Here is a 24,868-nt window from a genome sequence, read left to right as displayed (position 1 = left end):
AACAGGAGGGAGGGAGTAGGGGGAATGGGGAGAGGAGGAGGAGCAGAGGGAAAGGGAGGGCCGGCCTGAACAGGGGTCAGAGGCATGGCCGTTCCCTCTGCTCCTCCTCCCCTCCCCTTCCCCTCCTCCCGCCCTCTGCTCTTCCCCATTCCCCTCCCCTCAGCACTGTGCTCATTTGTTCCTATTATTTATTACCCTATTTATTTTGTTCATGAGGTGTATATCTATCTTGATGATGTCTTGTTTTGTTTTGTTCTGCTTTGCTTTACTGTCTGCCTCCTCCATTTAGACTGTGAACACGTTTTTGGGCAGGAATTGTCTCTAATGTTGTCTAATTATACATTCGAAGCGCTTAGTACAGTGCTCTGCACATAGTAAGCGCTCAATAAATATTATTGAATGCATGAATGACTGATTGAATGTGCCCCCGGGGTTCCCACGGGGGGGTTCCCGTGGGTCGGCAGCGGCACCGACTCTGGAGGCGAGCCGCTCCATTCCTGTGGATCACACCTGCTGCGGGGGAGGTAGCGGCCGAGCCTGGGGCACCCGGGGGATTCCCCCTTTTCCCTTCCCCCCGACCTCGGGTCCGTCTCCCTTCCCCCCTCCCCCCCTTTCTCGGCCCATCCCACCTCTTCCCCTTACCCCCCCACCTCCGCTCTTCCAGAAGCGATGTGCTGATGGAAGGGGGGGGGGGCGGACGAGGTTGGAAGAGAGTCGGGTGAGGAAGGGGGATGGGGTGGGGCCCCCTTGGAGGGGATGAGGGGTGGGGGGTTGTTACCCGTAGCCGGAGACAGGTTCTCTCCGAATCGGCGCGGCAAGAGAGAGAGGCCGGGGATGGAAAACCTGTGTTTTGTAAAGAATTTATTCCGCGGGGCCAATTGAATTAATTAATTACTTAAACGCGACAATCGGCCTTCCCTTTTCGGGGGGGTGGCGGGGAGGGGAATATGGGAGAATATGGTGTTAAAGCTTCCCCTTTGGGAGGAATATGGTGTTAGAGCTTCCCTAACCGGAGGAAGACACTGGTATGTTACTCGCGTGTGGGCAGACACCAGGGCCCGCCCAGGAAGAGCTCGCTTATGGTTTACTCACAACGTGGTGAGGCGGCTAGTTCCCACCATGTGTGCACCCACTCAGGAGGAACCCACTTAAGCGTTAAACCCACTTGCATGTTAAAACCCACTTATACGTTAGCCCCACTTGTACGTTAAAACCCACCTATGCGTTAAGTTCACGTATGCGCTCCTTGCACGTGGTGAGGCGGCTAGCTAGGGGGGAATCCACTTAAACGTTCAATCTACTCACTTATACATTACCCACTTATGCAATAAGCTCACATATGTGTTACACTTACTTATACGTTACCCACCTATGCATTAAACCCAGTTATGCGTTACACTCACCCGTCCCGTGACCCCTGACTCTGTGCGATGGTCCTGGTGGCAGAATGGGCGTCTGGTGCTCTGGGAAAGGAAAGACACGTGGGTGACTGTTGCTACCGCTGTGGTCCTCCAAGAGAGACCAGAGCACCACAGGCCACAAGTATACATTACCCGTGGTTTGGGTGGTACCAACTTCCTTCCTGTTCAATCTCCGCCCCTTCCGCTCCCTCCCCTTCCATACCTAATTGGGTGGGCACGGAGGGGAGGGGCATCTATCTTCCCGTCCCGCCCCGCCCTCTGGCCAGAGAGGTTACGTCACCGATGGCATTTTGACCTTGGGGTAGCAGGTGTCCAGGTCCACCTTGGCACAGGGGTCCGTTTTCCCGGGGTCTCCCCCGCCGGGCCCTGGCCCCGCGGTGCCCCGCCTCGCCCGGCGCCTAGCAGCTGATTTAGAACTGGTGCGGACAAGAGGAATCCGACTGCATACAACACCCTGTTGAGCTTCACTCTAATCTGGCACGGTGAAGAGATATGAGAGGTGTAGAATAAGTGAGCTCTAGAGAGCTCTATCCCAGGGTGTCCGAGCGATGGGGAGGGAACAGAGGGAAAGAGAGGGCTCAATCTGGGAAGGCCTCCTGGAGGAGCTGAGCATATTCACTCTGTGTGCGGAGAGGTAATGCAACCACTTTGCAGAAAGGAAAGTCGAGAGGAGAGACTTTTTATAGTAGGGAATATAACACTGTGCTGTGGAGCAGGAGACAGGTGCAGTGTATATATTATATATAAATACATATTTTCTAAATTTAATGAAGCTGATCCACCCCGTGAGTTCCGCGTATTATCCGGAGAGGTAATGCGGCCACTTTGCAGAAGGCGAAGTAGAGAGGAGAGGCGTTTTTTAGAGGGTATATAACACTGTGCTGTGGAGCAGGAGACAAACTGATAACATTTGAGAAAAAGCAACTCTGGGAAAACGGGCCGCAAGGTGGACGGCAGGGTGGGGAGCCGGATCTTGCTCTGCCCTCTGGAAAAGTGAGTTACCGCGGCTTGACCCAGCACTGTTCATTCGTTCGTTTGTTCATTCGTTCATTCCTTCAATCCTTCCTTCTTATATACTGAGTGCTTACTGTTAGCAGAGGACTGTACTGAGCACTTGGGAAGTACAATTCGGGTGCAATTAGAGATAATCCCTACTCAACAACGGGCTAAGAGTCTAGGAGGGGACGGGGGGGTGGGTGTAGACAAACAGCAAAACGAATCCAAAAAAAACTTGCATCAACATAAATAAATGGAATTATGGCTCTATAGACATCATTGATAAAATTAATCGAATACTAAACAGGTGTATCTATGCGTGAGTGCTGTTGGGCGAGGAAGGGTGGGGGCTAGAGCCGAGGGAGGGTGTCCGGGCGATGGGGAGGGAAGGAAGAGGAACAGAGGGAAAGGGAGGACTCAGGGTGGGAAGGGCTCCTGGAGGAGCTGAGCTTTCAGTAGGGCTGTGAAGGGCGAGGGAGGATGGGGGGAAAGTGTGCTAGTTTGGCGGATGTGAGGACGGAGGGCATGCCAGGGCAGAGGTAGGACGTGGTACAGGGGCCGACGGAGGGACAGGCGTGAACGAGAAAAAGTGAGGGGGCAAAGCATCAGAGGTGTGGTGAGTGTGTGGTCTGGGCTGGGCTGTCGAAAGAGAGAAGGGTGGTGAGGTTGGAGGGGGCACGGTGATGGAGAACTTGGAAGCCAAGAGTGAGGATTATTTGCTTGATAGGAAGATGGACAGGTCACCGCTGGAGGTTTTTTGAGGAAGGGGGGCGGGGAGAAAGGGGTGACATGCCGACAGCGTTTCCTTAGAAGGATATTCCGGGCAGCAGAGTGAAGTACAGACTGAAGTGGGGAGAGACAGGAGAATGGGAGATCAGATAGAATGCAAATGTGGTCATCCAGTCAGGATATGATGAGTGACTACAGCGTGTCTCAGTGGAAAGATTACGGGCTTAGGAGATCTATCAGAGGTCATGGGTTCTAATCCCAGCCCTGCCACCTGTCCGCTGTGTGACTTTGGGTAAGTCAGTTAACATCTCGGTACCTCAGTCAGCTCATCGGGAATTAGGACTGTGAACCTCACGTGGGACAATCTGATCGCCCTGTATCCCCTCCTCCCCCCCCCCCGCCCCGCACTCCCCTAGTGCAGGGGACATAGTGGGGGCTTAACAAATAGCCCCTTTATCATTATTATTATTATTGACGAAGGTAGCAGTTTGGATGGAGAGGAAAGGGCTCATGTCCAAATGTCTCTGAGGCGGCGGAGGGAGCCCTGAGGATGTCCGGGGTGGGTTGCGAGTTGGGTTCCCCTTGTGAGTGTACTCGGTGGCCCTCAGACTCCCCAGCAGAGGGAAATTCCTTTGGCATGAAGCCGCCGAGGACAGTGTTAACGATCGTGACATTCTTCCGCCCGCGTCCCGGCTCCAGGAGAAGGGAAAAGGAAGCAGTCGGTTGCAGAGGAGATGGAACATCACGAGTGTGTAGAGGCTCAGAAAGGCGGAAAGGAGAGGGAGTTGGGAAATGTCTAGCCCTCCGATCTCTGGGTTGAGCGATCCAAAGTTCAATCTCGGTGGGACGTTCCGCTCTTTCCTCATGGTCATTTTGGCTCTGCGGGGCTGACTCGTGCTCTGTTCCTGCAAAACTCCAAATAAATAACTCTCCATGAGAATAGGTTATTCAGATGGTCAACCTACTTCACTTCCTTTATTCAGTACTGACACCTGCTCGTTGAGTAACCAGCAATACCTAGCAGAAAAGAGTCGTCAATCTTTGGGCGTCTGGGTTTTGGATCCGGGCCGGTGACTTCAGGGTGATTTCAGTGCTTCTCTTTCCAGCCCTGGCTCCTGTAGAGTACGTGCAAGTTAGTGAGTGGGTGAGGTGGGATGGAGCACGAGGTCAGTGGAATTGCGAAGCGATAGGAGGCGGTGTGGAAGTTGAAATCCCCAGGTGTGAAGGTAAGGCTGCAGAAAGAGAGAAGGAAGGTGCGAAAGGGATCCAAATGGTTTCCAAAAAGAAGCTGGAGGTGGGCCCCGTGCTTCCACTGGCTTCCGGGCCTAGTCCAGGATACTGTCTCCCAGCCTCGAGTCATCGCCCCCTGGGTCACGGTCCCTGGTGGCCATGCCGTGACCCTCTATCTTGGGGTCTCCATTACCACGTGGCCGGTTTCGGGATCCTGGGTGCTGGGGAGGGGCGGGGAGCTGGCTCGAGCGTCCCACGGGACTTCCACGTGCAGGGGGAGGGCTCAGGCCTGGTCCCCGTACCCACTTGGGTGAGCTCTGGGGAGAGGGAGAAGGAGAGAAAGCCAGCCAGGCAGGAGGAGCTCTGCCCACTGCTCGAATCCAAGGCACGTGGGGACGGGGAGAAGGGGCTGAAGTGGGGCTGGGCTCTGGGCTCTGGGCTCTGGGTTCCCATCTGAGTGCAGAGGGGGAAGGGTATGGCAGCTCGAGCTCTCTCCCTGCTGCGCTGCATGTCCCAGGCCTACACACGGGCAGCGCTCCCCGACCACTGCCATGACAGCCGGAGATCTGGGTGTCGCGTGGAAACTGGCCTTCAACCCTCTCCACGCCTCCACCACTCCACCCCCACTCCCTCCCGCTCGCCGAGCCCCTTTCCCTGGACCGGACGCAGGCCGCTGACGCTGTTTGTTTGCCCTCATTCCCGTTGAGCTGAAACTCCTCACTACTCCCCCAAGGCCCAGGGGACGCAGGACTGGGCGGGGGAGGGCAGGGGGATGCTGGGCTCTGCCCAGCGGCACCCCCAACACAGTTCGGGTAAGTGACGCCCACCGCTCTCAGGAACTGGGCAGGTTGTAGCAGTGCCCTTCTACGGAGACAGGGATCACCAGCGCTTTTGCGTCTGAGGACCCACGTCTCCAAGGACACCAAGGCTGGCAGGGTGGGAGAGAGGGCGAATAGGGCCTTAGCTCTCTATGTGCGTGACTAGGTCCGCGCCCCTCGCAGACCATCAGTGATGGTGGAAATCTCCAGGCTGCACCAGCCTGTCCCAGCCTCTGGCGACAACTGAAGGACAGGAGCGAATCTTCAGGAGTCCCAGCACAGGCGGCGACGAGCCCTCGGTCGGACCGAGGCTCTTCGGGGAATCCGCGGGAGCTGCAGCTTGTGGATGGAGATGGCTCGGAGCGAGGAGACCGCAGACATGAGGCAGAAGTCCTCATTGTCGCTCAGTGGATTTGACCTGCCTCTGGCCTGCGCTGCGAGGGAGGAGAGGTGGGGATTGGCCTCCTGGTCTGACTTCAGGACGGAGCCATCCACCCACTTCAGTGTCGGGACCTCCAGCCCTGACCGCTGGGAACCAAAGAATCTCTGGAAGGCCATCTCCAGCTCATTCACGGTGATGGGTTCACCATCCAGCAGGACCTGGAGGAAGGGGACACAGAAGATCTTGTTATTAGCAAAGAGAAAGCAAATGCTTCTTCTTTCAATCCTAGCGACGTACCTTTAGAGTCTTCTCAAAGGAGGTAGGGGCGGGAAGGTCTTCTGGCCAAATGCCGCCGCCCCCACCCCCGCCCCCCGATACCTATTGCAGTGAAAAAGATACGGCTACTCGGCAATGCGTTGGGGAAAACCTAGCCACGCTGATCTTCCCACTGTTTGGTTTGTTTTGTTTGGGGACTGAATCCCTAAGGACTATTGACATCTCGCAGGACCCGTGCCCAAGAGGCGCGCCCCCCGCCCTCCCCCCGCCACCCACCCCGCCTTTGAATCCTACCCCCAACTTTCGGCCGCGGTCACCTGACCTGCGGGTATAGCTACCGTGCCAAGCCTTCGACACTAGGGGGAACCCCATGGAGAAAGAAAGGACTCACCTGGAATGGCACTGGGCTTCTGATGGACGGGGTTGAGCCAGGCTTCTTGGAAATGGAGGTCACGAGCTTCCTGCCATCTGTAGGGAAACAAACACAGGTAATGGTGGCGAGAGAGACAGGAGTTCCCCCAAATCCTCAAAATCCTTGCCCATCAAGACGTGGCAGGAAGAAGGAAAGCTTGGGGGCCAAGGTGGAAAACCCGGAGGAGTTCAACAGGGGGTGGGGGAATGCGTTTAGGTGCAGATGGAGCTTGTGCGGTCTAGGACAAACGATGAGGTAAGGGGTAGGCCCTGAGGAAAGGAGTCAGGATCACATCTCAGGGGCAGCCCGGGCACAGGCCTGGGACCCGGATAAGCAGGAAGAATCTGAAAGGGAAAGTTTGGCCTTGAGGGTCGCAGAGGAAAGAACTCGGGAGCAGGCGGAGAGAAAGCGAAATAGACACGCGGCCAGGGTCACCGCCGAAACAGGGTTCCCAAATAGCAGCAGATAAAGAAGGGGAGAGTCGGAGAGGCAGTCCTGAGGTCCCGCAGCCATGTCAGGGAGAAAAGGGTGGGCTTCACGAGAAGGAGTGAGTGGGATGGCAGGAGAGGAACCTGGGGAAATAGCGGGAAAAGAAAGGATGCGAGCGGGAGAAAAAGAGAAAGAGGGACTTTACCTGCAGCCAGCGGAGAGACCCGGATACAGCGGCGCTTGGCAGTCTGGGTGGCATCCTCATCGCAGCTGGAAGGAAAGAGAAAAGAACCGGGCCGATCTCTCTCCAGCCCCGGGGAGGGCCCCGGACCCAGTTTCCGTTTCTCCTGGATCCCAGTAGAGAGGACCCCACTCTGTGAGGGCGAACCCGTACTATCCTGAGCGGGGCTGTCTAGCGAGGCCTTCCTGGAGAGCCCTCGGCTAGGGCTTCCCCGTCCAGTCTTCTTGTTTCCGAGGGGCCGAGACCCCTTCCCATGGCTCCGCGCGGAGCTGGGTAAGGGGCTGGCGGGGCCGCGCATCCTGCAACAGGGAGGGAGCGAGATCCGAGCGGACGGCGAAGCAGTTGGCCGGCAGCGTCGTATCCCCTCTGGGCTGAGGTTGCGTCTGGACCAGGCAGGGACGAGCGAGCCTGCGACATTTAAATAGGGTGTCACCACGAATTCCTCGGATCAGCATTGGCTCTTCCTCCCACGAAATCGCCCCACGCCCCTGGTGGCCGGAGATTGAGGCAACAAAGTGTCAACTCTGCGGATTGACAGAAAGGGGCGAAAGAGGGAGGTGTGAAACGAGTGTCGTCTGGGCGGATCTTGGCGATGTTGTGAACATGAGACCGGCGGGTTTGGGGGACTGATTGGACATGTGGGGAGAATCCTGAAGATGTTTTTCGGGTTGGAGCTTTCCTGATGGGAAATTATGTATTAAAGGCGTCCCATGTTCCTCTGTCGAGTGCATTCATTCATTCATTCAATAGTTTTTATTGAGCGCTTGCTAAGCACTTGGAATGTACAAATGGGTAACAGATGCCTTCCCTGCCCTTTGACGGGCTTATAGTCTGATCGGGGGAGACAGACAGACAAAAACAAAACAAAAACCCGATTTAGGCCTCTGGGTTTTGCATCCGGGCCTGTGACTTCAGGGTGATGTCAATGCTTCTCTTTTCCAGTCCTGGCTCCTGTAGACTACGTGCAAGTTAGTGAGTGGGTGAACTGGGATGGAGCTGAGGCCTGGTCCCCGCACCCATTTGGGTGAGCTCTGGGGAGTGGGAGAGGGAGAGAAAGCCAGCCAGGAAGGAGGGCCGGGTGGAGCTCTGCCCACCGCTCAAATCCAAGGCACGTAGGGAGGGGAGAAGGGGCTGAAGTGGGCCTTGATTCTGGGTTTCCATCTGAGTGGAGAAGGGGAAGGGTATGGCAGCTCGTGGTCTCTTCCTGCTGCGCTGCCTGTCCCAGGCCTACACATGGGCAGCGCTCCCCGACCGCTGCCTTGGCAGCTGGGGATCTGGGTGTCGTGTGTGAACTGACATTTAACCCTCTCTCCACCTCCACCACTCCACCCCCAATTCCGCCGGCTCGCTGAGTCCCTTTTCCTGCACCGGGCGCAAGCCACTGATGCTGTTTGTTTGCCCTCATTCCGGTTGAGCTGAAACTCCTCACTACTCCCCCATGGCCCAGGGGATGCCGGACTGGGCGGGGAAGGGCCAGGGGATGCTGGGCTCTGAGCTGGGAGAGACAGGAGGAAGGGAGATCAGAGAGAAGGCTGATACAATAATCCAGCCGGGATATTATAAGAGCCTGTACCAGTAAGATAGCCGTAGTGATGGGCCTGCTCCGTCATTTTCCTGCTTGAGTTCTGTTGTGCTACTATTGTCCCAAGAATTTTCTGCGTGGGAGGCTCATTCCGCCAACGACAGGCACGGGGATAATTCAGTCAGGGGGTAGTCAGCACTCATTTCACTCTCAACTCATTAACAAGAATTGATTGATTAACTGTAAGGGATCACTTTGCATTGAAATGTTAACCTTTCTAATGGATTGGCAGTGAGAGTGTGAACTCTTGCCCCGGAGTGAGATGGGCCTGCACCCCGCCCTTGATCGCTCTTCAAGAGCCAAGTCTCTCTTATCAGCTGAGGTACCAAGTAGCGCACTCACACCAGCTAGGCAGAACGTGACATAACGCGTGGAGATAGGGGAAGTGCTAAATTGGAGCCAACACAGCAGGAGTAGAGCTTCCCCTTCTGGGCCCTTGAGAAAAGGCGGCGGGAAGCAGAGCAAACTGATTTGGCTGGTCTTCGTCACGGAGCAATCAATCCGTAGAAAACGTCCATCCCAGATCGACTGTGTCCTCTGGGGCACTCCAAAGAAGGCTGTAAGCCAATTCGGCTCCCAAAGCAAAGGTTGCCCGCTTCCCTTCATTTACCGCTTCTGAAGGGCTCGACAGGCAGGCGTGGCGACGATGGGGCAAAACTCCTGGGCTGAATGTTCTCCGTTCTTTTCTCCTGCAGAGTTCTCCTGTTGCCAGAAACCATCGCATCCCAGGAATCCTTGTTCTGGAGCTTTGTAAAGGCTTATCCAAAGATCTCTGCGGTGGAAGTGGACATGGTGTCCTCCGCAATACTACCGCTATGTGAAGGGGACGAAGAGATTGAACGATCTTGGTACGAGAAATACACCCAGACCATGGGACGTGATCCCCCAATAAGGAGCACCTCTCAAAGTTCAGGTAGTATGACAGAAAAGTTTATCTCACCACATCTCTAGAGAGGGATGGATGTAGCTGTGCATACTGGGTGAATCCAGGGTGAAGGGATGTATCGATCCTGGTGAGAGCTGGGTCCTGGGGAAGGGGCATAGCCCGGCGGTATTGCATATCAGGCGTTTCTCGAGTCTTCTGCTTACTGTTCGTTTTCTATCTCTAATAGCCCCTTCTTGCCTTCTGGAACCACGAATGGCACCTCTTGATCAGACACATGGGTCCGGGTCTTCCTCTGGACTCATCAGCATTGCTAGGAATAACGACGAAGGTAATGAAATGGAAAAGAAAGAGGAGGAAGGAAAGGAAAGGAACGTAGCCAAGAGGAAGATGGACAGGGTGGTGGTCCACAAAACCTCCCAGAATCGTCCTGTGAGCAAATCCATCATGGAAACCTTGTGGATGACATTTAAAATGAAGCATCGGGTCAGGACCCCTGAAGCAGTAAGACTGGCCGGAGATTTGGCGATATCCGTTCCACAGGTAAGAAACCAACTTTTTTGTGGGCTTGAGTTCCTTCAGGTAGAGGTCTAGAGGAGTGCACAGCTGAACAGTGGAGGGGGAGGGAACGAGTATGGTACCAAAAATCAGTCATTTAAACAGAAATGAGGTTCCTTAACCCTTCTGCCCACATCCCACACCCATCTACCTTTCAAGATGTTTTTCTTTCACTCTCCCATTCAGCTCCTCTCCCCATTTCACTCACCATATCATCCATTGCATCTGACCACACAAGCGCCTGTGCTGAACTGGCTTGAAGAGCAGTCGTGGGCTGGAGATGTGGTTGCTCATCACCTCCCAGGAATCTGAATCACATCTCCGTTTTACAAGATGAGGCCAAATATTTCCTCTGTAGGGAATCAGATAGGTTTGCTCCCGCCCCGTCCCCAAACCTCCCTGTCTTCCTACACACACACACACACACACACACACACGACTCAAACTGAACTGATTTTCTGTCTGTTTTCTCATCCAGGTTACAGCCTGGTTTCAGAGCACCAGAAGGAAATATCGAGAAATGGCTACGGTCCAGAAGAAGGCGACAAAGTCTGTCCAGGTGAGTTAATATGCCAGAAAGTCTGTCCCTGGCAGCAGCCGAATCTCAATCGCAGAGAAGGAGGAGGAAGCGTGAGTGGAGCGGCAAGAGGTGAATGGAGCCTGAGGGCGGGAGGGGGCCATGCACTTCACCCTGAGGTAGAAGAAGAGAGATGTCTTTGTGACCCTCAAACTCAAGACACTGAAAGGGAAAGCAGGGGATGGAGGCTGGTCGCAACATGGACTGAGTTTTTAGGGGTCAGGAAGGGAGATGGGGATGGAGAAGGGTTGTTATGAGATAGCTCACCGTACCTCATGTATAAGCGTGATCCCATGGAGATGCAGGGTGTTGTTATTTTCAGGGTCTCTCAACGCTAAGCCTGCTTCAAAGTTTGCTTTTGTCTCTGGACTGTTCTTAGGATGAAGTCTCCCGTGACCCACTGCACGTGCTCCGCTTAAAACGGATTGGTAAGAGCGATTCCTTCTAAATCTCCAATTCCATGCCCTGTTACCAGCCCAGCGGGATTCAGAAATCCCACCGCTTCCAATGCTTGAAAACACAGTATCATTGACTCGCGACTGGAACGCATGCCCCCGTGTCTCCACGGGCATGCAATTAGTAACTGTGTCTGTGGGGTGGGATATTCAGGACTTGGCGTGACCTGTTGGAAAGAGCACGACACTGGGACTCAGCAGACCCGGGTTGCAGTTCCACTTATACCTCATTCCTGTTGTGTGATCTTGGGCAAGTCCCTTACCTTCTCCGTTCCTGTTTCCCCCCCCCCGTGAACTGGGGAAAAGAGTCCTGTTCTCTCCGCAAGCTCCGGCTCTCACCCCACCCTCAATGCTTTGCCCTCTCCGGGCTGACGAGTGCAGAGACGGATCTGAGGTAGCATGAAACACCCAGAGGAGCTGGCGGAGCCCTGGCTGCGGACACCTAAACTATGATTCTCCCTTCCGCGAAGTTCAGTTCGAGGTTAACTTATACACACTTTGATTTCGGAGGAAACACGTCCCCTTCCCCTCACCGCCCCAGCCCGCGTTCTATCTGGCTTCCTTCTTCCCATAGTTCACGGAAGGTATCTCCTCCCTCTCTTCCCCAGCGCCGCCCCCATCTCGCCACATCGGGCAACCTGGTAATTCCAGTTTCGAAAACATAAAACATAAGACATTGGAAAGGGCAGACTTTGTCATATCTTTGAAGGATTTCACCCCCTCAAAGTTTCATCGTGAAGGATTTGATCTGAAGTGGAGGATATTGCTCCAAATTGCCATTAGCTTCCAAGATCTATTCTAAATTGAAACCATCACTTATTTACTTAGATAAATGTATAAACTAAACAATCAAGTAAAATATTTCTTAATATTAACATTTGCCTCATTTTTTTGCGACCTTTTCTCAGAACGAATGGAACTTCTTAGAAGAAGGTGAGGGAGAGAAGGGAAAGGGAAAGAGGGGTTCCCAATGAGAACTAGCCGCCCCCCCAACCTGTAAACTCTAACTACACTTTGAAAGCCTGCATCCAAAAAAATCTGAACAATCCCGGGGAGAGAGGGGTTATGAGAAGCATTTAAGAGGTCCCTTAGGATTCAGGAAACTATCTGAGAGGCAGGAAAATGATCATGTGGCTCGGAAGGCCTTTGGCTCTGGTCTCAGAGAATCAGGAGAGGGTGGACCTGAGACCTGGGATTCCTTGAGAGTCTGAGGGGTACAGAACCAGACAGCATGTTGCACACAGGAAACGTAGAGTGCTGGGGAAGGGAAATGTGGGAAATATAAGCTCACTGTGAGCAGAGAATGTGTCTGCCAACTCTTGTATTATACATTCCCAAGTGCTTAGTACAGTGCTCTGAACATAGTAAGCACTCAAGGAATAATATTGATGATGGTGAGGAAAGGTCAAGGCATTTTCTATAGGAATTATTTCATATTGACCAATTCACTTGTTAAAGACCCTTTCGATTTGAGTATTAGAAATCCTATAGTGTTCTAACATTTTTGTGCAGCTGGGGTAGTGCTTCAGTTAGCTCTTAAGGGTCCAAGGAACAAATCTGCCCCGGCAGCAAAGGGATACAAGGGAGAAAAGGCCCCTCCAGGATTTGTGCATCCAAGGAGGAAGGACAACTAAGAGAGCCGCATATGATCCAATTACTCTTTGGAGGTGCTTATTTTGACAGCCAGTTTCTGACCCAGAGCGACTCCATGGACACACCCTCTTCAGAATGTTCCATCTTCTGTCATCAAGTCATTGTGGTGTCTGTATCCATACAGTTTTCTTGGTAAAGATATGGAAGTGGTTTAATTAATGATGGTATTTGTTAAGTACTTACTATGTGCCAGGTGCCGTTCTTAGGTGGATACAAGCAAATTTGGTTGAATAAGGTCCCTGTCCCGTGTGGAGCTCTCAATCTCAATTCCCCATTCTACAGATGAGTTAGCTGAGGCCCAGAGAAGTAAAGTGGCTTGCCCAAGGTCACCAAGCAGATAAGTGACAGAGCCAGGATTAGAACCCATGACCTTCTGACTTGCAGGTCTGTGCTCTATTTACTACACCATACTGCTTTTTACTGTTGCTTTCTTCCCCACAGTAAAACCTTGAGTCTCTGGTGTTGTCTGTGATCAATATTTTGATAATTTCGTCACTTGCCTTTGACTCTTTCCCATGCCACAGCTGTCCATCACAGGTGAATCGACTTTGTCTGATGCGTAGGCTTTGACCTTTCCATTATGGTTAGCCCTATATGGCATAGCTTTACACTTCATCTGCATGCCAACTCTCTTGCCACAATAAGATTCCCTCGGTCAAATGAATTAGCCTCAAATGGGGCCAAAGTATTTGGTTGAGAGGCCATTTGGTAATCACAAAATTCATTTGAAGACTGGTGCTGTATGGCAGCTGCAGCCCTGGACTAGGAGTACTCTGAGCCCCAATCCCTCAGTGACCAACCTAACCTCTGGGGCCCACCGCCTAGGAGAGAAGCTACCCAACTCTCCACTGTGGCTCCTTTCAGCCCCTGTTCCAACCCCAGAAGGAGCCGACCAGCAGCAGCAGAATTGTGAACCTTCCAACATCACTGGTGGCTTCCCCACTCTCATAACTCCAGGGTTCCCTCTCACCTATATCATTCGTGTACTTTATGTGAACTTTCCAACATCACTGGTGACTACCCCACTCTCATAACTCCAGTGTTTCCTTCCACCTATATCATCCATGTACTTTATCCCCTGCACTTAGTTCATCTTTAGGCCTCAGACTCATGGAATTTCGGGAGCAGCAAATGAAGGGTAATATTCAGAATAAAATTATTTCAGATTTTACCCCTTAGTCTAGGTTCTTGACCCTCCTAGGTATTTCTCTTCCTAGAAGTCAGTGGGTTAGGACAGTACCTTCCTAAGATTTCACAGGACATCAGGGAGGGCAATGGGACACACTGCCTTAACAGACAGTTCCAGCTAAGTGATCATTAGAGCTGTCTTCAGCCTGATCTGGGGTGTGAAAATTTCAGGAAAAGGCTTTTGCTCCTGGAAGATTATGTGGTCTAGGAATGACAGGCATTGGCTTCATCTGGAGAAAGATGGGGGCTCCAAAACCACAAGGAAGCCATGTTGTTTAATAGATAAAGCATGGACCTGGGAGCCAGAGGGCCTGGATTCTACTCCTGGCTCTGCCTCATGCCTGCTGGGTGACTTTGGACAGTCACTTAAATGTATTGTGCCTCAGTTTCCTCAACATCAAAAAATGGGGATTCACTACCTGATCCCCACCCCACTTGACTGTGAGCCCCATTTGGGATAGGGCCTGTTTAACTTATACCTACCGCAATGCTTAGAATGGTGCTTTACACCTTGTGAGTGCTTAACAAATACCAATAAAAAAAGATATTTTTCTTTCTTTGTTGGCTTGTTTCATGTAATTGTTGGGTGGATCTTCCCTGACCTAAAATGTGACCTTGCAAATGGTTATCCTGGCAAGCAGCCTAGCCTTATATCCATCCACTTACCATACCTCCAAGTTATTCCACCAAGATAGTGGCCTTATCTGGATTTAGCTAGCTGGGTCTCCTTGATCTGTCCATCTGGGCAACTTCTCTTTTGTCTCTTATCTGGTCTCTCATCATTTATCCGGTCTTTTCAGTTTAAAGTGGGTTCCTCTCCACAATGACTTTGTCCAAACATTGGTAGAAGCAGTTTGCTGTAATATGTGCACTAAACCTTTCACTCCGAACATTTCACCATCCAAAGCCCTCTCCTTTATTTTCTCTCTCTCTCATAGTTATATATCTTAGAGTGAAAGAGAAAGAGTTCAGTATCCCACAGGCTGTATTTAACATCTAGGATCTCCACCAGTGACCCTCAATTTTTTCTGCCTCAGATGTCAGAGATCTGTATTGTTTGGGGTCTGGCTTTGGGATCAAGAATTTGAGTGAAATGTATATGACTAGCTGCAACTAGCTGCAACTCCTACAATACAGTCCCAACTCCAATCTCAGGCTCAGTACTCCTGTTTCTGTAATGAACACCAGAGCAAAGAATCAAGGATATAAAATGAGGGACAGTCTCAACCTACTCTCTCACACACATCCTCCCAAACCCAACCTGGCTGCTTGGGTATGAGGGTGTGAGTCTACAGTTGTAAGCGGGATATGGGCAAGGGTGAGAGATGAGGGTGCGTGGCTTCTGGTGTGGAACTATGTCCTAGTGAACTGTGCTCAGGTGGCTAGTTGAATTAATCCCTAACTGTGCTCAAGCTCTTATTCATTCATTCATTCATTCATTCATTCAATCATATTTATTGAGCACTTACTGTATGCAGAGCACTCTACTAAGCGCTTGGGAAAGTACAACACAACAATAGATACATTTCCTGCCCACAAAGAGCTTACATTCTACAAGGGGCACACAGACATCAATACAAATAAATGAAATTACAGATATGTACATTAAATAAATTTATATATATGTACATAAGTGCTGTGGGCCTGGGATGGGGGAAGAGCAAAGGAAGCTAGTCAGGTTAAGGCAGAAGGGAGTGGGAGATGAGGAAAAATTACTCTCCCCCACCTCAAAGCCTTGTTGAAGGCCCACCTCCTCCAATAGGCCTTCAAGAAGAAGAGGAGGAGAAGTGCTTTCAATATGGCTTTGGTTTGTGGGTGGGGGCAGGGAGGAGCAGAGTAAGTGTCTGTCAGATTTGAAGAGGGAGGACGTTCCAGGGCAGAGGCTGAACGTGGTCTAGGGGTTGGCAGCCAGATAGGTGAGATTAAGGCACAGTGAGAAGGTTAGCACTAGAGGAACTAAGTGTGTGGGCTGTGTTATACCAAGAGAGAAGCAAGGTGATGTAGTAGGGAACAAGGTGATAGAGTGCTTTAAAGACAATGGTGAGGAGTTTTTGTTTGATGTGGAGGTGGATGGGAAACCACTAGAGTTTTTGAGTAGTGGGGTAACATGTCCAGAATGGACCTAAACACTATCTTCAACTGTTTGCTGTCCAAGGGCTTCAATCCTCACTGCTTTCAAATATGCCCATTTCTCCTTTATCCTAAAAAAAACCTCCCTTGACCCCATAGCTTCCTCCAGTTATTGCCCCATCTTCCTACTACCATCCCTTTCCAAACTCCTTGAGCGAGTTGTCCATATCTGGTGCCTCAAGTTCGATTTAGTTTTTTTATAGTCCACCATCATTGCTCTAGATAGTGATCTTCCCCAATTTAGACTGTGAGCCATGTGTGTATAATCTGTCTTGGATTTACTCTAGTAAAATAATAAAAATTGTGGTATTTGTTAAGTTCTAACTCTGTGCCAAACATTCTGCTAAGCGCTGAGGTAGGCAGAAAATAATCAAATCCCACATGGGGCTACCAGGTCTAAGTAGGAGAGAGAACAGGTATTAAATCCCCGTTTTGCAGATGGGGTTACTGAGGCCCAGTGATATTAAGTGACTTGACCAGGGTCACATAGCAGCTAAGTAATGAAGCTGGGTTTAGAACCCAGGTCTTCTGACTCACAGGATCATCCTCCTTCCACTAGGCTAATAGGCCATGCTGCTTGTAGCCTGAACTTGGTGTACAAATACCATTGCTAATGAATATTAATTCATTCATTGAATCATATATTTATTGAGCACTTACTGTGTGCAGAGCACTGTACTAAGCACTTGGGAGAGTACATTATAACCATGAATAGACACCATCCCTGCCCACAACGAGCTCACAATCTAGAGAGGAACACAGACATTAATACCAATTAATAAATTATAGATATGAGCATAAGTGCTGTGGGGCTGGATTGGAGGATGTTTCTTGTGATATAAGGTTTGGGATATTTGGGTTACATAGTGGCCTGGAAGGTGAGTAAGGGGTGTGAGGTACTAAGTCTGTCACTTAAAGTAAGAGACGGGGGACAGAAAGGCTGAGTCTTGTACAAAATTTATTCCACGAGGAGAATTGAATTATTTGACTATTTTTGATGCGGCAAATTGAACCTCCCTTTTGGGAGGAATATGATTATTAATAATAATAATAATAATAATGTTGGTATTTGTTAAGCGCTTACTATGTGCCGAGCACTGTTCTCAGCGCTGGGGTAGACACAGGGGAATCAGGTTGTCCCACGTGGGGCTCACAGTCTTAATCCCCATTTTACAGATGAGGTAACTAAGGCACCGAGAAGTGAAGTGACTTGCCTAAAATCACACAGCTGACAAGTGGCCGAGTCAGGATTCGAACCCATGACCTCTGACTCCAAAGCCCGTGCTCTTTACTTACTGATATTAAAACTTTCCTATCAAGAAGAATATAATTACGTGCTACTCATATGTGGCAAAACACCTAGGTCTCTGGGCTTTGGTTTGGAACCCAGGAGGAATGAAGAGAAGCCAAGCATGTTGAGAAGGGAGTTCCCCATGATACCTACTCCAGTCTGGGAGAGGAAACAGACTTCTTGAGCCACATCAATGTTCATTGTTTCCTGATGCGAATCTAGGTCCCATCCAGAAGGAATTTACTTATGCTTTGTTTGCACGTGGGAAGGCAGCTAGCTGCCACCCACAAATGCTTCCCATCCGGGAGGAATCCACTTATTCTATGTTCACACGTGATGAGGCAGCTAGCTCTGATCCACAAGCACTTCCCACTTGGGAGGAATCCATTTAGGTGTTAAACACCCATGGAGAAGAGCCAGCTTCCAGCCCCATGAGAGTTCAGCGGGACACTCACCCATCCCAAGGCTCCTCACTTGGTGCAGGCAGAGCGGGCATCCCACACTCTGGGCAGAGGTGACCCACAGCCGATTGCTGCAAGTGTCGATCCACTGCCCAGTAGGTCAGAGGCTGCAAGCATTTATTACCTGTGCTCCTAGGCCATTCCAACTTTCAGCCTGAGTTTATCCAATCTCTACCCTCCCCCTCCTCCATACCTAATTTGATGGGCACGGGGGCAAGGGACTCCTTCTGTATTCCCAGCTTGGGCTGTCAATCTAGCAGTTTTGGTTGTGAGGGCAGTATCCTATTCACACTTCCGAAATCCACCTTGCTGGCTTGGAGATAGCATTTGAAAGCAACGTGGCTTAGTGGAAAGAGCACAGGCTTGGGAGTCAGAGGACGTGGGTTCTAATCCCGGCTCTGCCACCTTGGGCAAATCACTTAAATTTTCTGGGCCTCAGTGACTTCATCTGTAAAATGGGGATTACGACTGTGAGCCCCATGTGGGACAACCTGATAACCTTGAATAAACCCCAGGATTTAGAACAGTGCTTGGCACATAGTAAGTGCTTAACAAATACCATCATTATTATTATAGGGGGTACCTCGGGTGCACCTTGGGACAAGGTCATGAGCCAAATGATTAGGATGGAAGAGAAACCTGAAAGAAGCAGTGATTCTACACTGAGAAGCAATTGGACCTAGTGGAAACAGGTTAGGCCTGAGAGTCAGAGGATCTGGGTGCTAATCTTGCTCCACTACTTGCTTGAAGTGTGACCTTGGGTATGTCACTTAACTTCTCTGAACCTCAGTTTCCTCATCTGTAAAATGGAGTTTAAACACCTTTACTTCCTCCCCCTTGAACTGTGAACCCCGTGTAAGACAGACATTGTCCCCAAACTAATGATTTCATATCTACCCTAGTATTTAATACAGTACATGGTACACAGTAAGGGCTTAATAAACATGACATTTGTGGTATTTGCTAAATGATTAATATGTGCCAAGTCCTGTAGTAAACGTTGGGGAGGATGCACGCAAATCTAGTTGGACACAGTCCCTGTCCCGCATAGGGCTCACAGTCTTAGTCCCCCTTTTACAGATGAGGTATTTGAGGCCCAGAGAAGATAGGTGACTTGCCTAAGGTCAACAGCAGACATGTGGCAAAGCCAGAATTAGAACCCATGACCTTCTGACTCCCAGGCCTGTGCTGTATCTACTGCGCTATGCAGCTTCTCGACAATTATTCATTATCTAATTAGATTGCATCTACCCCACCACTTGACACATTTCTAAGAGCTGTACAACTGCTAAAATATCTTATCATTACTTAAAAGAAGGAAGGCCCTCTAATGAAACATTTACGGTTACATACTGCAAATTATTTTTCCTTTCCTCTTCTACAAAAACATTCAGTCCATGTTTCTACACTCCTCAACGTTCAGTCGTTGCCTATCCACCTCTGCATCAAACAGAAGCTCCTTTAAAGCATTCAATGACCTTGACCTCTCCTACTTTACCTCACTGCTCTACCATACTATCTAGCCTGCATCCTTCTCTCCTCTAATGCCAATCTAGGCACTGTACCTAGATCTCATTCTGTCTCTCTGCCAGCCTCTTTCTCAGATCCTGCTGCTAGCCTGGAAAGCCCTCCCTTTTCTATCTGACAGAAAATTATTTTCTCCATCTTCAATGCCCTATTAAAGGCATATCACCTTGGTATGGGCTACGTGATGAAAGTGACTCAGATCTCACTTCAGTACAATAGAGATCAACACCAAGGAAGACGAGTAGAAGAGGCTGTCATTAGGTGGCCAGACAGAACCTGCCTGTGGATGTAACACTTGGTATAACCATATACTGTGCTAAATACTGAGGTAAATGCAAGATAAATCACATCAGTCACAGTCCCTGTCCCACATGGGGATTACAGTCTGATTGGGAGAAAGAACAGGTCACACCAATTTTATAGTTTTTGACTCCCTCAAATCAAATGTGAATAGCAATTCAGACAAACAAGAATTTAACGGGTTTAGGTGTCTGCCAGAGTACCCCAAGTAATTCCTGTATTTTTGCACTTCTCTTGCTTCTTTCATGGTTTTTAACCTACCAAGAGAGGGAATGGACAGGTTACAGTCATGTGAGACGGGGAGGGGCAGAGGGATGGGCAATAGATAAAAATAAATGCCTTCTAGACTGTCATCTCCTTATGGGCAGGTAATGTGTCTACCAACTCTGTTGCGTTGGACACTCCCAAGCATTTAGTATAGCCATATCATGCCTTTGTCGGGTAATATAAGTTAAAGAAAGGAAATATGGGAGAGAGAATCTCAGCTGATTCCGTTCCCCTCCTCCAATTTTCTCCTTGACTCCCACCAATCTGGCTTCTGTCCCCTTCATTCCACAGACACTGCCCTATCGAAGGGTACCAGTGTTCTCCTTTTAGCCAAATCCAATGGCCTTTATGCCACCCTAATCTTCCCCGTCCTCTTAGCTACCTTGGACGCTATGGAACACCCCCTTCTCCTGGAAACATTATCCAACCTCGGCTTCACTTACACCGTCCTCTCCTGCTTCTCTTCCGATTTCTCTGCCAGCTCATTCTCAGTTTCTTTCATGGGCTTCTCCTCTGCCTCCCAACCCCTAACTGTGGGTGTCCCTCAAGGTTCAGTTCTGGGTCCCCTTCTGTTCTCCATCTACATACACTCCTTTGGAGAACTCATCTGCTCCCATGACTTCAACTAGCACCTCTATGTGGATGACATCCAAATCTACATCTCCAGCCCTGATCTCTCTCCCTCTCTTAAGTCTCACATTTCCTCATGCCTTCAAAACATCTGTACTTGGATGTTCCACTATCACCTCAAACCTAACACGTCTACAAGAGAACCCCTTGTCTTTCCACCTAAATTCTGTCCTTCCCAGGACTTTCTAATCACTGTAGATAGCACCTCCATACTTCCTGTCTCGCAAGCTTGTAACCCTGGCATTATCCTTGACTCCTTTCTCTCATTTCAACCCACACATATTCAATCTATTACTAAATCCTGTCGGTTCAACCTTCACAACATCACTTTGTCCTTTCCTTCCCATCCAAACTGCTATGATGTTAATCAAAGAAATTATCCTATCCTGCATTGTAACAGCCTCCTTGAAGACCCCACTGACTCCTGTCTCTCATGGCTCCAGGCCATACTTCACTCTGCTTCCTGAATAATTTTTCTGCAGAAACTTTCAGCCCATGTTTTGCCACTCCTCAAGATCCTCTAGTTGTTGTCCATCCAACTCCACATGAAACAGAAACTTTAACACACCTTGCCCCCTCCTACCTCACCTCACTACTCCCCTACTACAATGCAGCCCACATACTTAGCTCGTCTAATGCTAACCTTCTCACTGTACCTCGAGAAGCAGCGTGGCTCAGTGGAAAGAGCATGGGCTTTGGAGTCAGAGGTCATGAGTTCAAATCCCAGCTCTGCCACTTGTCAGCTGTGTGACTGTGGGCAAGTCACTTAACTTCTCTGGGCCTCAGTTACCTCATCTGTAAAATGGGGATTAAGACTGTGAGCCCCATGTGAAACAACCTGATTCCCCCGTGTCTCCCCCAGGGCTTAGAACAGTGCTCTGCACATAGTAAGCGCTTAACAAATACCAACATTATTATTATTATTATTACCTCGATCTTATTTATCTCACCTCTGCCCGCTCACCCACATCCTGCCTCTGTCCTGGAATGCCTTCCCTCTTCACATCCAAAAGATAATCACTCTCTTTGTTCTCTTCAAAGACTTATTGAAGGATTTATCCTCCAAGACACCCAAAAACTCTCTGGGTATGTCAAAAACCTCCAGTACTTGCCTATCAGCCTTCGTATGAAGCAAAAACTCCCCTCACTATTGGCTTCAAAGCCCTCCATCACCTTGCCCCCTCCTACCTCACCTCCCTTCTCTCCTTCTACAGCCCAGCCCGCACACTTCACTCCTCTGCCACAAACCTCCTCATGGTGCCTCGTTCTCACCTGTCCCACCGTCGACCCCCATCCCACGTCCTACATCTGGTCTGGAATGTCCTCCCTCCTCACATCTGCCAAACTAGCACTCTTCCCCCCTTCAAAGCCCTACTGAGCTCTCCTCCTCCAGGGGTCTTCTCTGACTGAGCTCCCCTATTCCTCTGCTCCTCCTCCCCTCCCCATCATCCCTACTCCCACCCTCAGCTCTACCCCCTTCCCCACCCCACAGCATTGGTATATATTTGTACATATTTATTATTCTATTTTATTAATGATGTGTATCTATCCACAATTTTGTTTATCTATTTTGATGTTATTGATGTCTATCTACTTGTTTTGTTTTGTTGTCTGTCTCTCCATTCTAGACTGCGAGTCCGTTGTTGAGTAGGGATTGTCTCTATCTCTTGCCGAATTGTACTTTTCAAGTGCTTAGTACAGTGCTCTGCTCACAGTAAGCAATCAATAAGTACAATTGAATGAATGAATGAATGAATGAATGAATGATTAAAAGCCTTCATTCCCTTTAATTTCATCCCTTTTGTGTCACCATGACTTGCTGCCTTTATTCAACCCCCTCCCACCTCCATAGCATGTATGTACATACCTGTAACTCATTTATTCATATTAATGCCTGTCTCCTTTTATAGACTGTAAGCTTGTTGTGGGCAAGGGAATGTCTCCTCTGTTGTCATATTGTAGTCTCCCAACCACTTGCTCGACAAACAGTAACTGCTCAATAAATACTACTAACTGATCAATACAAGATCAAAGAACTCAAATTAGAGTTAATTTGCAAAGAAGGTCCTGTCTTTTAATTAATTTTGAATTGCCTGTTACAGTTCAGAAGTGAGTGTAATTTTGTTCTACATGTATTATTATAAACATAAAAGAATGCCTATCTCCAAACTTGGCCTGCCTACCACGTAGGATTATTAAATGATCAAATTGGTCATGGTCAGAATGAGATTTCCAGGAAATATGGAAACGAAACCAGTGGAATAGAAGATGGTGAGCAGAGATGGAAGGAGAAAGCTGCAGTCTAAGATCGCCAATAATTTGTTTACATAGTTTAACCCCCATTGAATACAACAAAAGTATCTTGGGGGAATAAATGTCTTTTTTGGGAGGTGGCATCATGACTTTAGGACTTTATAATTTGCAGGAGCAGGTCGACAGAAGGAATTGAGAACCTTTAAACTTATAATGAATGAGGATTAAACAGCAGGTGCAAATGACAAGAATTTGGGAGGAACTGGATTCAAAGAAGATAGGTGAAGATATTCACATCTTGCAGGAGCAAAGTGCAAACAGTAGAAAAGTAAATAGGGAGAAATGGATTGTTTTCGTATAAAACAGCAGACTGTAGGATTGTTGGAATCTAATTCAGTGTAAGTATTAAAAATAAAAAAAATAATAATTCTTATGGAGATTTCGAAAGAGTTTAATCCTGTGAACTGTTCACGGACTAGATTGCTTCTGGTGGGAGATGTATGAAACCTAAATTAGTTTGCCAAGTTCCTACAGACTTGTGCATGTGTGCACGCATGTGTATGTGTGTGTGTGTGACTGTCCGTATTGGAGAAATATAGGGAAAAGCTTTGCCTGCCTCTCAGGGGACGAGAGAGAAAGGCAGGAAAATTTTTTTTTATTTCGACACAATTCCCAGTCTAGTGCCCAAAAGTCCTATCCTGTTCCCCTGACCAACCTGTGGTCAGCTCCAGCAAAGACATCTCTGCAGCCCCAAGATCAAATTGTGGTTGAGGAGAGATCTGCTGAGAGGTGCGGGGATTGGGTCTTGAGGGAGCAGGGCTGATCCTATGCTAAGAGCTCCCCAAATCTGGGTGGCAGAAACCTGTGTCGAGTAACCAGCTGGGAGGCAGGAATAGGATGGAGTAAGGGACTCAGAATATGGCCAGCAGCAGGAAGTTATTTTACTACAGCTAATTCATTCATTCATTCAATAGTATTTATTGAGTGCTTACTATGTGCAGAGCACTGTACTAAGCGCTTGGAATGTACAAATCGGTAACAGATAGAGACAGTTCCTGACCTTTGATGGGCCTACAGTCTAATCAGGGGAGACAGACATACAAAAACAATAGCAATGAGTAGGTAGATTGAGGCAGGATGGAAAATACACCTTATTTGCAAATGGGGTGGGGGTGTCTCATGGTCAGGGTGTGGGTCAATGGTAGCTTCCAACAGTCATGTTCCCTTCTGATCCTGCTGACCAGTCCTCTCCTGGCCCAGGTCTCTCTCGCCCCCTCTGGCTTACAAAAAAGATGATCTCTCTCTTCTGACCATGGAGTCAGCAAGAATCAGGGTGGCCTAGAGAGAAGCAGCACTGCCTAGTGGATAGAACAAGGACATGGAAGTCAGAGTGATTTGGATTTTAATATCAATTCCACCACTTGCCTACTGGGTGACTTTTGGCAAATCACTTCACATCTCTATGACTCAGTTCCCTCATCTGCATATGGAGGTTAAGACTGTGAAAACCATGTGAAACACGGACTGTATCCAATCTGATTATCTTGCATTTACCCCAAGTCATAGTACAGTACCTGGCACAAAGTAAGCACTTAATAAATACCATTTCTTTTAAAAAGGAGACACTTGCCAGTCTGCACTTTGATTCTGGACCTGAGTCACTCTCACTGCTCCGTCAGGGCCAGGATGACATTTATAAAGAAAGGTTTCATGTCCTCATCTCCCTCCAGGACGATTATTTTCTTGTCACTAGCAGGATCCTTACGTTCCCTGGGGCAACAGGGAGATAACTCATCCCCAGTGCCCAGAAACCACTTGTGTCAGCCCATCATAGTAACAAGCAAGAAGCAGCTGGGCCACAACTCTTTTCTCAATTTCTGGACTATCCCCTCAGCAATAACAATAATAATAATAATAACAACAACAATGATAACTGTGATATTTGTTAAGCTCTTACTAAGTGCCAGGCAGTGTATTTAACATTTGGAGAAATCATTAGGTGGGATATAGCCCCTATCCTCCATGGGGCTAACAATCGAAGTAGGAAGGATAACAGGTATCGAAACCCATTTTGGAGATGCGGAAATGGAAGCACAGAGAAATTAAGTGACCTACTCAAGTTCATAGAAGGAGAAAATGGCAGTGGGAGGATTAGAACTCAAGCAGTCTGACTCCCAGT

The 24,868-nt window shown here is 49.2% G+C and overlaps 1 protein-coding gene across 5 annotated transcripts in view; it reads right to left on the bottom strand.

The window, feature by feature from the left end:
• Nucleotides 1–4,093: 4,093 nt before the first annotated feature.
• Nucleotides 4,094–24,868, bottom strand: part of LOC114813699 — a 39,986-nt gene continuing 19,211 nt past the window's right edge. For 2 of the 5 annotated variants that reach the window (XM_039912974.1, XM_039912975.1), the window contains exons 3-7: nt 10,807–11,156; nt 10,166–10,309; nt 6,899–6,963; nt 6,244–6,320; nt 4,094–5,794 (exon numbers count right to left, since the gene is read on the bottom strand). In XM_039912974.1, the coding sequence (XP_039768908.1) occupies nt 5,459–5,794; nt 6,244–6,320; nt 6,899–6,963; nt 10,166–10,309; nt 10,807–10,829 (645 nt within the window). In that variant the 5' untranslated portion in view covers nt 10,830–11,156 and the 3' untranslated portion in view covers nt 4,094–5,458. The other 3 variants (XM_039912976.1, XR_005660307.1, XR_005660308.1) reach the window with 3 other exon arrangements.

This window comes from Ornithorhynchus anatinus, chromosome 8 (assembly GCF_004115215.2).
Source record: "Ornithorhynchus anatinus isolate Pmale09 chromosome 8, mOrnAna1.pri.v4, whole genome shotgun sequence".
NCBI classification, from domain to species: domain Eukaryota; kingdom Metazoa; phylum Chordata; class Mammalia; order Monotremata; family Ornithorhynchidae; genus Ornithorhynchus; species Ornithorhynchus anatinus.
The sequence above is the reverse complement of the archived record's forward strand: the minus strand, read 5'-3'. Positions and strand labels throughout refer to the sequence as shown.